At 32.0% G+C, this 12,609-nt stretch overlaps 1 protein-coding gene across 1 annotated transcript in view; it reads left to right on the top strand.

Moving 5' to 3' along the window:
- The window catches only part of LOC103582305 (neurobeachin-like), a gene marked incomplete at its 3' end in the record, with an annotated part of 22,245 nt that extends 11,416 nt beyond the window's left edge, over positions 1–10,829 (top strand). Inside the window, exons 6-7 of the mRNA XM_008563941.1 lie at positions 8,304–8,312; positions 10,649–10,829. Of these exons, the coding sequence (XP_008562163.1) occupies positions 8,304–8,312; positions 10,649–10,829 (190 nt within the window). The remainder of the gene's footprint in view (positions 1–8,303; positions 8,313–10,648) is intronic.
- Between the last annotated feature and the right edge of the window lie 1,780 nt (positions 10,830–12,609).

The raw sequence follows: 12,609 nt of genomic DNA, 5'->3' as shown, positions 1-12,609 counted from the left end.
CTTGGTGTGGTGTTGCCCGCACCGCGCTCAGCCAGTGAGCACACCGGCCGTTCCTATATAGGATCTGAACCCTGGGCGGGAGCGTTGCTGCGCTCCCAGCGCCACACTCTCCCGAGTGCGCCACGGGGTCGGCCCCTAAGGGAACTTTTTAATCATTTAAATATGTATTCCCACCTCTTTTGTTTATCAGCATTGTCTTCCAGCTATGTGTGTTTATGAAAATATTTCTATGGTAATTCTGATGAATACTTCTTAGGAACAGTCATAAGTATAAATGATTTAACTTAATTTTCTGTATATTGTATATCTCTTCAACTCTGTAGAATAATAAACTGTTAAAATCCTTGTTATGTAACATTTCATCTGACTTTATTTATTGGTTCAATATTTATTTTTTAAAAATTTAGCCTTGTCTCCTATATAAAACATTGACATGTATAATATAATAAACTTGAAAGGCACTTAATGTAAATTATGTATGCCATTTTGAAATATAGTAGACCAATGTTAATTTTATATTTTAGTTGTCATTTTAAAAATATCTCCGATTCATACCAAAGCAGGCTCCATAGCTACTGGCTCAGATGGGAAAGAATGTAGCACTGTGCTTCTCATATTACCTGTATTCTTGCCTGTCATATTGGAAACTCATCCTTAAGCCCAGAAAATGTACCTTTGCCAGAGAAAAACCTGCTGTTTTATTAAGATGTCTATTACTTGGTGTGACAATGTTTCCAAAATGATCTCTGACTTTATCATTAAGAAGCTTTTTCTACATGACTCCTTTTCTCACTATCCTTCTGTTAATGCCACCACCACCGGAGCAGCATTGAAACTTAGATATTAGCAGCAGTAGATTGTATCCTCACAGGCACATACACCTCTGTTTCATCCATGAATTTATTCAGAAGGTCCACAAAGGCAAGCAGGCTAGTTTGGGAGGGAGTATAACAGGGAAGGTCATCATTCGCACAATCACGGAATTAGCAGCTAAATCAAAGGAAATGGAGCTGGGAAGAACAATAGTTTATGGTATATGAAGAGCGCAGGTATCTTGAGATTCATATACTATTTATTCTCTTTACTCTCTGTTTTCTTCTGATGATTTATACCAAATTCTAGGAAACTGAGAGTTATGTATGGTTTTAAAAATATATTTTTGTATTGAGACATGGAGGGCATTTGCTTTTCTTCTATAGTTAAAGACTGAATAAATCAATGTGGCATTATTCTTCATCATATACATTTTGTTTTATGTCTTATAAATTATCATTTGTTGTCAAGAAATTTTAAAAGACTATATTGAAATACACTTTAAAATGTAATATTGAATGGTTTTGAATTTTGTTCAAAACAAAAAATGATCTTAATATATGATAAAAAGTTTAGCAGTAGCTTATTAAAATTTGTATAGGTTTGAAATATTCACATTACTAAATAGTCTTCCAAATTTTAAAACCAAAATATTTTTATCATGATAGAGAAAATATTAAATTTGTGAAGTAAATTATAAACGTTATGATTTATATACTTTTTCATCACTGATTTGCTTATTTTTTTATTTTATGATGAATATATAGTAAAGATATGTTCATTTTGAGATTTGACTCCCAAAATTATTACCTATGTAATTTTGACCACTGTAGTTTGGAGTTTGAAACTACTTATTGCCTAGGCCATTCTCAACAACCTTGGGAATTCATTCAACTATAGAAAACTTTGTTTGTTGTCTGTTTGTATATTTCTGTTAATTTGGCCCATTAACTGATTGTGCCTATGCTTGGTTGTACAACATACCTGATTTTATGTTCTTTGGATAAATTACTTCCTTCAAAGAAGCAGCCAGAACCATGGTTAGTGCTGACTGCTAAGTATTGTTTTTGTGTTACTGGATTGTACAGTATTCTTGCTGGAAGTTGTAACATAGTAGAGGGGAAAGAGATTGAATAAAGAAGTAAATTGCAACTGAAAATATAGGCTTTTTGATGTTAGATTTAAAACATAAAAAGCCAGAAGAGAATTTTGGAAGGGATAAAGAAAAAAGGAAACATTGGCAACATACAGATTACCAAAAAGAAACATTGTCTTTTAGATGCCATTAGAATTCCAGTCCCAGGTATATGAAGAGAGAGAGAAACATTTGAAACTAATATTTGCGTGATCTCATAATTTTGTTTAGGTATACGGAGTTTTTCAAAATATTCATATATGTAGATATGCATTTTATAAATGAATAGGAGTAGTGTAAATGCAGCAAGACAGTAAGTACATGAACAAATAAGCATGCATGTGTTTTAATGAAACTTTATTTATAAAAACAGGTGGTGGGGCAGATTTGACCCACATGTCAAACTAGCTGTTTTGTGTTCATTAACCAGTATCTCACTATCCCGTTCCCCTCCCCTTTCTCATCTCTAGTAACCAGAGTTCTGTTCTCTCCCTCTGAAAGTTCAACTTACTATTGTCTGTCTGTCTTGTTTTATTTATTTTTAGCTCCCATTTATGAATGAGAACATGCAGTATTTCTCTTTCTGTGCCTGGCTTATTTCACTTAACACAATTTTCTCCAAGCTCATATATGCTGTGAATGGCAGAATTTCATTCTTTTTAATGGCTCAGTAGTGTTCCATTGTGTATATATACCATGTTTTCTTTATCCAATTGTCTGTTGATGGATGTTTCAGTTAGATCTATATCTTGCCTATTGCAAATAGAGCTGCAATAAACATGAGAGTGCAGGTATTCCTTGGACATGATGATTTCCATTCATTTGGGTATATACTCTGTAGTGGGATTGCTGGATTATATGGTAGTTCAGTATGTAGTTGTTTCAGAAACCTCCATACTGATTTTCATAGTGGCTGTACTAATTTAGAGTCCCACCAACAGTGTATGAAGGTTCGTTCCCCGTTGTCCGCATACTCACCAGCATTTTATTAATTTCTGTCTTTTTGATAATAGCCAGTCTAACTGGAGTGAGATGATATAGTGGTTTTGACTTGCATTTCCCTGATGATTAGTGATGTTGAGCATTTTTTCATATATTGTTGGCTGGCTGTATGTCTATTTTTGAGAAATGTCTGTTCAGCTCCTTTGCCCATTTTTTAATTGGATTTTTCTTTGCTATAAAGTTGTTTGCATTTCTTGTATATTTTGAATATTAATCCCTTGTCAGATGCATAATTTGCAAATATTTTCTCCCCTTCTGTATGTTGTCTTTTCACTCTGTTGATTCTTTCCTTTGCTGTGCATAAGCTTTTTAGGTTGATATAGTCTTATTTGTTTAGTTTTTCTTTTGTTGCTGGTGCTTTTGAGGTCTTATTCATAACATCTTTGCTCAGTCCTACATCCTGAAGTGCCTCCCCTGTGTTTTCTTCTAGGCGTTTTATAGTTTTAGGTCTTATCTTTAAGTCTTTAATCTATTTTGAGTGGATTTTGGTGTATAGCGAGAGACAGAAGACTAGTTTCATCCTTCTACACCTTAATATCCAGTTTTCTCAGCACCATTTATTGAAGAGGCTGTCCTTTTCCTAGTGTATGTTCTTAGCACCTTTGGAGAAAATCAGTTGGCTATAAGTACGTCGGTATATTTCTGGGCTTTTCTATTCCATTCCATTGATCTGTGTGTCTGTTTTTATGCTAGTACCATGCTATTTTGGTCACTAAAATAACCAAGAGGCTATTTTGGTTGCTAAAGCTTTGTAGTATATTTTGAAGTCAGGTAGTGTAATGCCTCTGGCTTTATTACTTTGGCTCAGGATTGCTATTTGGGGTCTTTTCTGTTCCATATGAGTATTAGAATTGTTTTCTCTATTTCTGTAAAGAATTTCATTGGCATTTTGATAGAGATAGTGCTAAATCTGTAGATGATTTTGGTTAGAATAGCCATTTTAACTATATTAATTCTTCCAATCCATGAATGTAGCGTATCTTTCTATTTATTTATGTCCTCTTCAATTTCTTTTTCATAATTTTATAGTTTTCATGGTAGAGGTCTTTCACCTCCGTGGTTAAGTTTATGTCTAGGTATTTAAAAATTTTTTTGCAGTCATCATAAAAGGAATTGTGTTCTTGATTTATTTTTTCAGATAGTTTGCTATTAGTGTATAAAAATGCTACTGATTCTTTTATGTTGACTTTGTATCGTAAAACTTTACTGAATTTGTTTATTAGCTCTAACAGTTTTTTGGTGGAATCTTTAGGGTTTTCTATATGCAAGATCATGTTGTCTGTGAACAGGGACAGTTTGACTTCCTCCTTTCCAATTTAGATGCCTTTTATTTCTTTCTCTTGTCTAATTGCTTTGGTTAGGACTTGCAGTACTGTGTTGAATAGAAGTGGTGAAAGTAGGCATCCTTATCTTGTTCCTGATCTAAGGGGGAAAGTTTTCAGCTTTTTCCCATTCAGTATGGTGTTAGCTCTGGGTTTGTCATATGTGGCCTTTATTGAATTGAGGTACATACCTTCAATACCTAGTTTGTTAAGACTTCTAATCATGAAGGAATGTTGAATTCTGTCAAATGCTTTTTCTGCATTAACTGAAACAATCATAAAGTTTTGTCTTTATTTCTGTTAATGTGGTATATCACATTTATTGATTTGCATATGTTAAATCATCCTTGCATTCATGGGATAAATCCCATTTGATCTTAGTGAATGATCTTACAAATGCATTGTTGGATTCTGTTTGCTACTATCTATTGAAAAATTTCACGTCTTTGTTCATCAGGCATATTGGCCAATATTTTTCTTTTTTTATTGTGTCCTTGTTCAGTTTTTTTGTTTGTTTTTTTCCTTTTTGTCTTTTTTCGTGACCGGTAACGGGATCGCGACCGGCAACGGGATCACAACCCTGGGTGTTGCGCCCGCACTGCGCTCAACCAGTGAGCGGACCAGTCTCTATATGGGATCCGAACCCTCGGCGGGAGCGCCGCCGCACTCTCAAGCGCTGCACTCTACCGAGTGCGCCACCGGGCCGGCCTCTTGTTCAGTTTTTAATCAAAGTAATGCTGGGGCTTATAAAATGAACTGGGAAGTATTTCCTCCTCCTCGATTTTCTGGAATAACATAAAGAGAATTGGTGTTAGTTCTTCTTTAAATTGTTTAGTAGAATTTAGCAGTGATGTCATCAGGTGTTGGGCTTTTCTTTAATGGAAGACTTTTTATTACTGATCCAATTTCCTCACTTGTTATTGTCTTCAGATTTCCTATTTCTTAACTTGATCTTGGTAGATTGTATTTGTCCAGGAGTTTATACATTTCTTCTATGTTATCAAATGTGTTGGCATATAGTTGTTCATAATAGACTCTTCTGATCCTTTGTATTTCTGAGACATCAGTTGTATTGTCTCCTTTTTCATTTCTGATTTTATTTATTTAAATCTCTCTTTTTTTCTTAGTTGGGCTAAAGATTTGTCAATGTTATCTTTTCAAAAAACCAATTCTTGTTATGTTGATCTTTTCAATTGTTTTTAAGACAATTTTACTGAATGTTGTGGTTATTATTTCTATTAGAAAGTTTATAACTTTTCATTTAAAGGCATAATAATTTTTTTGTCATTTGACATTTCTAATATTGAACTGTATTAAATTTTGAGAGTATAAGTAGAATGCTAAGTGTTCTTTAGAGTTCCCAGTTTAAGAAACAATGACACAAAGCTCAACCCAAGAAGGTGTCTTTCCTATTTCTCAGAATAAATATTGATATCAGAAAATTAAAAACAGCATTGCTTCTCAATATCAATGAGTTTCAGATATGACCTTTTCTGAAGTCATTATGATTTAATGGAAGATGTGTGGGCTTTAGCATGAGACGGGTCCATATTTTCACCTGGGCTCCACCATTTACTAGATAGGACTTCAACCTCAGTTTCTTCGTTTACTAAAGGGTATTAATTATATGAGGGTACTTCTAAAAGTTCATGGAAAAACGGAATTAAAAGATAATATGAATATTTCCATGAAATTTTTGAATATCCCTTGTATTTATTCCGTAGGGAATTTGCAAAAATTAAGTTAGGTAATAAATGTAGGTGTGCTAGATGGAGAGGGCTCTTAATGAAAGTTATATTTCTTGAGTTCCTTTTGGAAATATTTAATACCTTTGGGAATTATTTGTACAATGACAGAATGGCCTTCTCATTTATAAAATAAGCTTGTCATATTCAGAACTCTGAAGTTTAAAATATTCGAGATAGGGCCGGCCCGGTGGCGCACTGCTGTAGTGCGCTGCTTGGGAAGCGCGGCGGCGCTCCCGCCGAGGGTTTGGATCCCACATACAGACCGGTTCCCGCTCACTGGCTGAGCGAGGCGCGGGAGCAACACCGAGGGTTGCAATCCCGTTGCTGGTCTCGGTCCGGTACGGGGGCGACACTGAGGGTTGCGATCCGTTGCCGGACACGGAAAAAAGACAAAAAGACAAAAAAAAAATATTCGAGATAGATTTATTTATTATGGGTGATTGATTTTGATTACAAAGTACTAAAATTGTATAATGTTTTTGTCTACTATTTCCATAGGATTGGCGGAAAAGTTGTCTATTTTCTGCCCTGGAAATACAGATGAATACAAGAGTCTATACTAGGGATAATATTTATGTATTGCTGTTACAATATCGTTATGGAAGAAAATTTTGAACTGTTTCGATTACTCTTACTTGTAAGGAAATATTTAAATGGGAACTATGAAAGAAAGGATATAGTTACACATTGTTTTATATTGATAATGAGCACGTTGAACTTAATTCCTTTGAAGAAGTAGCACTTTGTTGGAGTTTCAGTTTTGCCTAGATTATTTAATATGTGACATAGAAAATAAATTTGAAAAATGGTTTCACATCTCTAAATTAGGCCAGTAGTCTTAACTTTAGTACTCAGGAAAAAAGTTTTTTAACTCTTCATATGTAGTTTGACCAATATTTGGTTTGGGGAAGGAGCATTATTTTTGTTGTTGTTGATGTTTTGAGTTACTATTTCTGTGACTAATTAGTTGAATCCTCTCATGTATTCTCTACCACATTGTTCAAGTTGGTCATGAATGAAAGAGAAAAATTGGAGAAAAAATGTGAAGAGAAGCAAAGAATATGGATCAACTACAAATTGCATAATCACTTCATGAATTTTTTTTTAAGTTGACGACTATGGTCAACCATCCAGAACATGGAATGTTTAGAATTTAATTTATTTTCATATATGGTTTAATTTTTTCTGTTTCAGAAAAATAATAAAGACTGACATCTCTGGACATTTTAGACATATCTCCTAATAGTTTCATAATTATAAGAAGGAAGTGCAGCTTTTTCATTTTTTGTCCAAAAAGTGAAGACAATGTCTTAATTATAGTTTATTTATATTTTTTTTGTTTTCAGAGTACATAGTTAATATTTGGAAAAGTTGCTAATGCTTTGGTTTTTGCCTTTTTTGTATATCTCATAACACCTATCATAGTTTAGTGTTCTCAAGATGTTTTTATACGTTTTTCTATGCAGTGTACCATGAAACTAGCTATGTTTTTAAAATTTGTTTTTTAAACTATGTTTTAAAATTTATGCTCACATACATTTGTTGTCAGAATCAGAGAATATGAACAGTTGAAGACATTTGTTGTGAAAGTTAATCCTATCTAATTTTTGAATATAATGAATATAATTACTGATTTAATAAGACTGAAACTTAGTAATTATCTCAGTTCATATGCAGACCTCATTTAGTATATCAGTAAGTTCTTTCTAGCATGAGAAAGTGGTTTTTAAGTTATAATCACTCAAATATTTTACTCTTTTATTAACTTCTAGGAATTGTGATCTATAGGAAGGGTTCTGTAAGTTTGAGGAAACACATTATGACATGATTTCTTTATAGAAAATTCTAGAAGATTGGTATAAATAGTTTATTTCCCTGAGTCATTTCCGTGTAAACCAGTCGGCCCTTTGCAGAGGCAGTATATTAGCTTATTTATTAAAATGTTTCATTAATCATCTAGTAGGAAAAGATATTTGTTTTGTAAAACAGATTATGCATAATTTCTAGTATATGAACTGTACTGATATATGTATTTTATTTGGGCAGAATTACTCAAGTAAAAATATAAGTTGAAGTCTGTATATTTGATAATTTAATCTTAATCATATGTAATTTATAAAAATATCTCTTTTGCGAATTTTGCTTTTAATAAAATAATCAAATATAATTTTAAGATATATTATTTTGTGTTTCAATTTTACATTGTATTTTCATTTAATTTTAATAATTTCCCTTTCTTGTACTTTTTTGGTCTCTTGTCTGTTTTGTCTAATGCATGTCCAGGGTTCTAAGGTTAGTATTACTTCTGCAGTAATTTTCAGGTTTTGAGTTTTAAATTTTATTTTTACTTATTTATGAAATTTTTGACTTGGTTATGTTTTGTTTTTATATCATCTTTAACATTAGACATATTCTTTATATATTTAAAAGTTTATTTAAAAGGATTATTTTCCTAGTGCATTGATGAATGACTATTTTATTATCCACAAGTCTCTAGACTATACTGTCATAATATGATGAAAACAATGATATTACAGTCATATGTACAATCAGGTTTTAACTGGTTCCAATGAAAGTAAATTGGATGAAATATGCTATTTTAAGATTTATTAATAATTTTGAGTGATATGTATTTTTAAACCTTATGATGCTTATATAACATTTCATATGTATAAATTACTCTATAAGAATATAATAAGAATTCTCTTTAAGTTATTGTTTGTGCTAAGAATGTTTTTTACTTTATTTAAACTTTTATTTTTTTAGTCAAAAATAACAGTTTGGCAAATTACATGAACAACTTAATAATTCTGTTTATAATTTCTGTTTATAATTCATGCATTTCAAAATGAAAGCATATTTTGACAGACCTGTAGACTTTCAAACAACTCAAAAATAAAACCATTAACTAACTGATAAAGTGAGGTAGATATCTCATAATTTCAGTGATTCAAAGTGATGAATTTCTTTGAGAACACATCTCTAGACATGCTAAATTCTACTATTTTGAAAAATTATTCAGAATATCTGATAGACCAAAGCAACAGCCAGATCTTCCATCCCATCATAGAACACTTAAATTGAAAACTAAGACTTAAAGTAGTTTTTTTTGCCTTTTTTATAAACTATTGTGTCGTGGTCACAGATTTTTAATTAATTCTGCGAAATGATGCTGTATATCCACAAAGTACTAGTAAATAAGGAATCTGCATTTTAAAATTCAGGTAGTGAATTAATGATGTCTTTAGGCCGTGAATTCTGAATTGGCATAATGTTGTAGACCAACAATTGAAAACAAATTTTTCTTCCATTGCCAAGCTCATTTTAGAGAGAATAGTGTTAATTAACCCTGTTTTGATGTTAAATGGAAGGAAGAAAGATTGCTGTATTTTATATTCCACTTAGAACTGAGTTTAGTTATATAATGCTTGCAGTAGTCTCTATCACTTTTTTTTACTCATCTGTACATAAGTGTTTGAGTTTTTTGGATTTATTTTTTTTCAATCGGTGTTTCCTGCTCACATTTGCATGTTAATGTTCCTGCTTCTTCCAAGCAGTTTAGGTAGAATGATGGATATAAACAATATCAAAATGGAACACTAAATAGGAGCAGATACGTATTACTTATGCTCACCTTGTAGTTGAATTTATCATTTGGTTAAGAGGTAAGGTTAGTACTGATTAACTATTTAATTTAAAATTTCCTGTGTTCAGAAAATTTAAGTGGTAATATTTTTTATTTGTAAAGCATTTCTTACTTTTCTCCACTTCTCAAGGCATTGAGAAAATGCGACCTAGACATAAGGAACAAAAATAATTAAAACATTATATAACACACAGTGAAAGATAAAGTGATAAATATTGCCATTGTTTATAAAACTACAAAGTTATACATTTTAAGAAACAGAATACTTTGTAGTCTTTCTGAAAGCAGGAAATTAGATTTTATCATAGACAATATTTTAGTGAAAGTACAGATTTCACTCTAGAATGTTACTGAGTCTTATTACTAGCTTTTTATAGGTCATGAATTAAATATCCGTAGAGGAGTTAGTGATCTTTATTATTTTTACCCTAGAATTTTTTTGTGCATATGTAGCACCTATTGGTTTTAGTTTATTCTAAAATGGATAGGAAATTGTTATACATTCTAATTTGACAGTCATCTTATTTTGATGCCAAATGAATTGCCATTTATCTTTTCTATCATTCCTCATACATCTGTGGCAAAGAAAAATTAAAGCATATGTTTTTATTAGTGAGAGTGAAGATTTTAGGAAAGACTAATTTTATATCTTTACAAATTAATAAAACTAGTATAAGTACATATATGTGGTTATCTTTACATTTCTTTGTGAAATAATCTTAAGTTTAGAATGCAGTTTTTATAACTAAAGACATTAAAAGCTAATGTAGATTTTAAAATGGACTTTTCCTTTATTCAAGGATAATTGAAAGGTAAACTAACTAAATTTGATAACCAGTCCTGGTGATATATGGAATTAGTTTATAATTTATTTTGTTTACAAATATAGTAAATATGCTAAACTTCTGTTCACCTATAGTATGTATGGACATGTATTATATTTTTTAATTTTAAGCAAAACTTTAAATCTACTTTTTTAAAGACGGAATTGGAAAATATCGAAGTGACACAAGGCATGTCAGCTGAGACAGCAGTAACTTTCCTCAGCCGACTGATGGCTATGGTTGATGTACTTGTGTTTGCCAGCTCCCTAAATTTTAGTGAGATTGAAGCTGAAAAAAACATGTCTTCTGGAGGTTTAATGCGACAGTGCCTAAGACTAGGTAAGTCTGTTAAGAATAACATTGCACATTAAGTAATTACCTACAGATTAGTTTTTTGAAGCTCTATGGTACAGTATAGATGATATAAGTTGATGATTATCTAATGTACAAGATTATCTTGTAATTCTTCAGAATTACTAAATTAAAAAAAAATTATTGTCTTTGCATTGGAGATTTCACCAATTGATCATCTTTAGTGGTTTATACCTAGAAATAGAGTCAGTTATATTTGGAATTCTTTCAAAATCAGTAGGACTTTAGTATATTTCATTGAAGAGGATTTAATGCAAATCTACTTATGAGTCCTATTTTGGTAAACTACTACTGAGGGTAATATCCTGAGCCCACAAACATATCAGAAAACGAATGACATAGTTTTATACACATGATGCTGGAAAGGTAAAATTGACTATCCCAATCTCTGTATTTCTCAGAGTGAACAACTATTTCTAATAAACATTATTATACCTACACTGCTATTCACCTTTTATCTTGTGTTGCAAAGAAAATTTAGCACTGAAAACTCTTAGTAAACCTGGGCGAGCTCTTTAGACAGGAACCATTCTTACCTCTGTTACCTTTCTTAAAGGGAAAATTGATTTAGAACTTTCAAAGAGACCAGAAAGTTGCTCTTTTCATGCTTGCTTTAGAGTATGAGTAGGACATAAGAGCACAAGCCATGAAATAGGGAGGAAATTCCTTGTATATGTTCTTTTTACTATAATTTTTAAAGATTATGTATAAAGTTACCCATCTATAGTTGCAGGGGAGAGGTTGTTTCTGATTCAAGGAAGGAACAACAACTTGGGTTAAGAATGTTAGAAGGAAACATACTTTTTTGGTTTTGTATTTTTTAAAGATAGATAAGCCGAGAGGAATTATTTCTTATCCATTATAAGGGAGAGATTGACCATTTTGGGATCTCTCTGGTAACCAAGAGGTGTGGGTTAATTTACTGTGGGCCGCTATAGACATTTTTACTGATATTTAACAATGGCTGCCAGATTGAACTTTGTGAGAAAGAGGTACAAGAGTACTTCAAACAGTTTGTGGAAAATAGAATTAAAAGACATTATGAATCTTTCCATGAAGTTTTTGAGGTACCCTCATATATATATTTTTAAATGCCTCAAAATCATGAAACCAACATTTACTTGATTAATCTGAGCTTTTATTTTTAAATATATTCCAAGACACATAATCACCTCTTATGTGCTATTTAGTTTTCTAAGCACTTTATATATATTAATTTAATTAGTCGTCACAACAGCCCTCTAAGGGAGTTATCTATGTTTATCCTCATTTTACATATGAGGAAACAGAGGCGCAGGTAGTTTAAGCAGCTGGCCCAAGATCACACAGCTCATACATTGCAGAGCCAGGATTCAAACTCAGGTGGTCTGATTTCGAAGTCTGAACTGTTTATTACATTACTTTTGCTTCTTAAAAAAGATTGTACATACTGAATGCTTATTGCCAAAGGCTCTCCCATCATGAAGAAAGGTGGACATTGGACTTGTGAGACTTGAGTATACTGATGTACTCTATTATTGCCAGAAATGGCAAGTTGTGCTCAGTATAGTCACCAAGATACTCAAATTAAGGGTGGAAGACTTATTAATTAAACATATTTTATCAAATATATATATATATTTTAAAATTTTTTATTCATAAAATTCATAATTGTGAAGGACAGAGGGTAATAGAATAAGGAAGGATATGTTGGGAGCTTCAAAGGCCCTGGTAATGTTCTGTTTCTTCTGCTGGTGGGTAGTATATG

Source organism: Galeopterus variegatus, unplaced genomic scaffold (assembly GCF_000696425.1).
Source record: "Galeopterus variegatus unplaced genomic scaffold, G_variegatus-3.0.2 Scaffold15653, whole genome shotgun sequence".
Lineage (NCBI taxonomy): Eukaryota > Metazoa > Chordata > Mammalia > Dermoptera > Cynocephalidae > Galeopterus > Galeopterus variegatus.
Note: the sequence above shows the minus strand (reverse complement) of the source record. Positions and strands in the feature narration are given on the sequence as shown.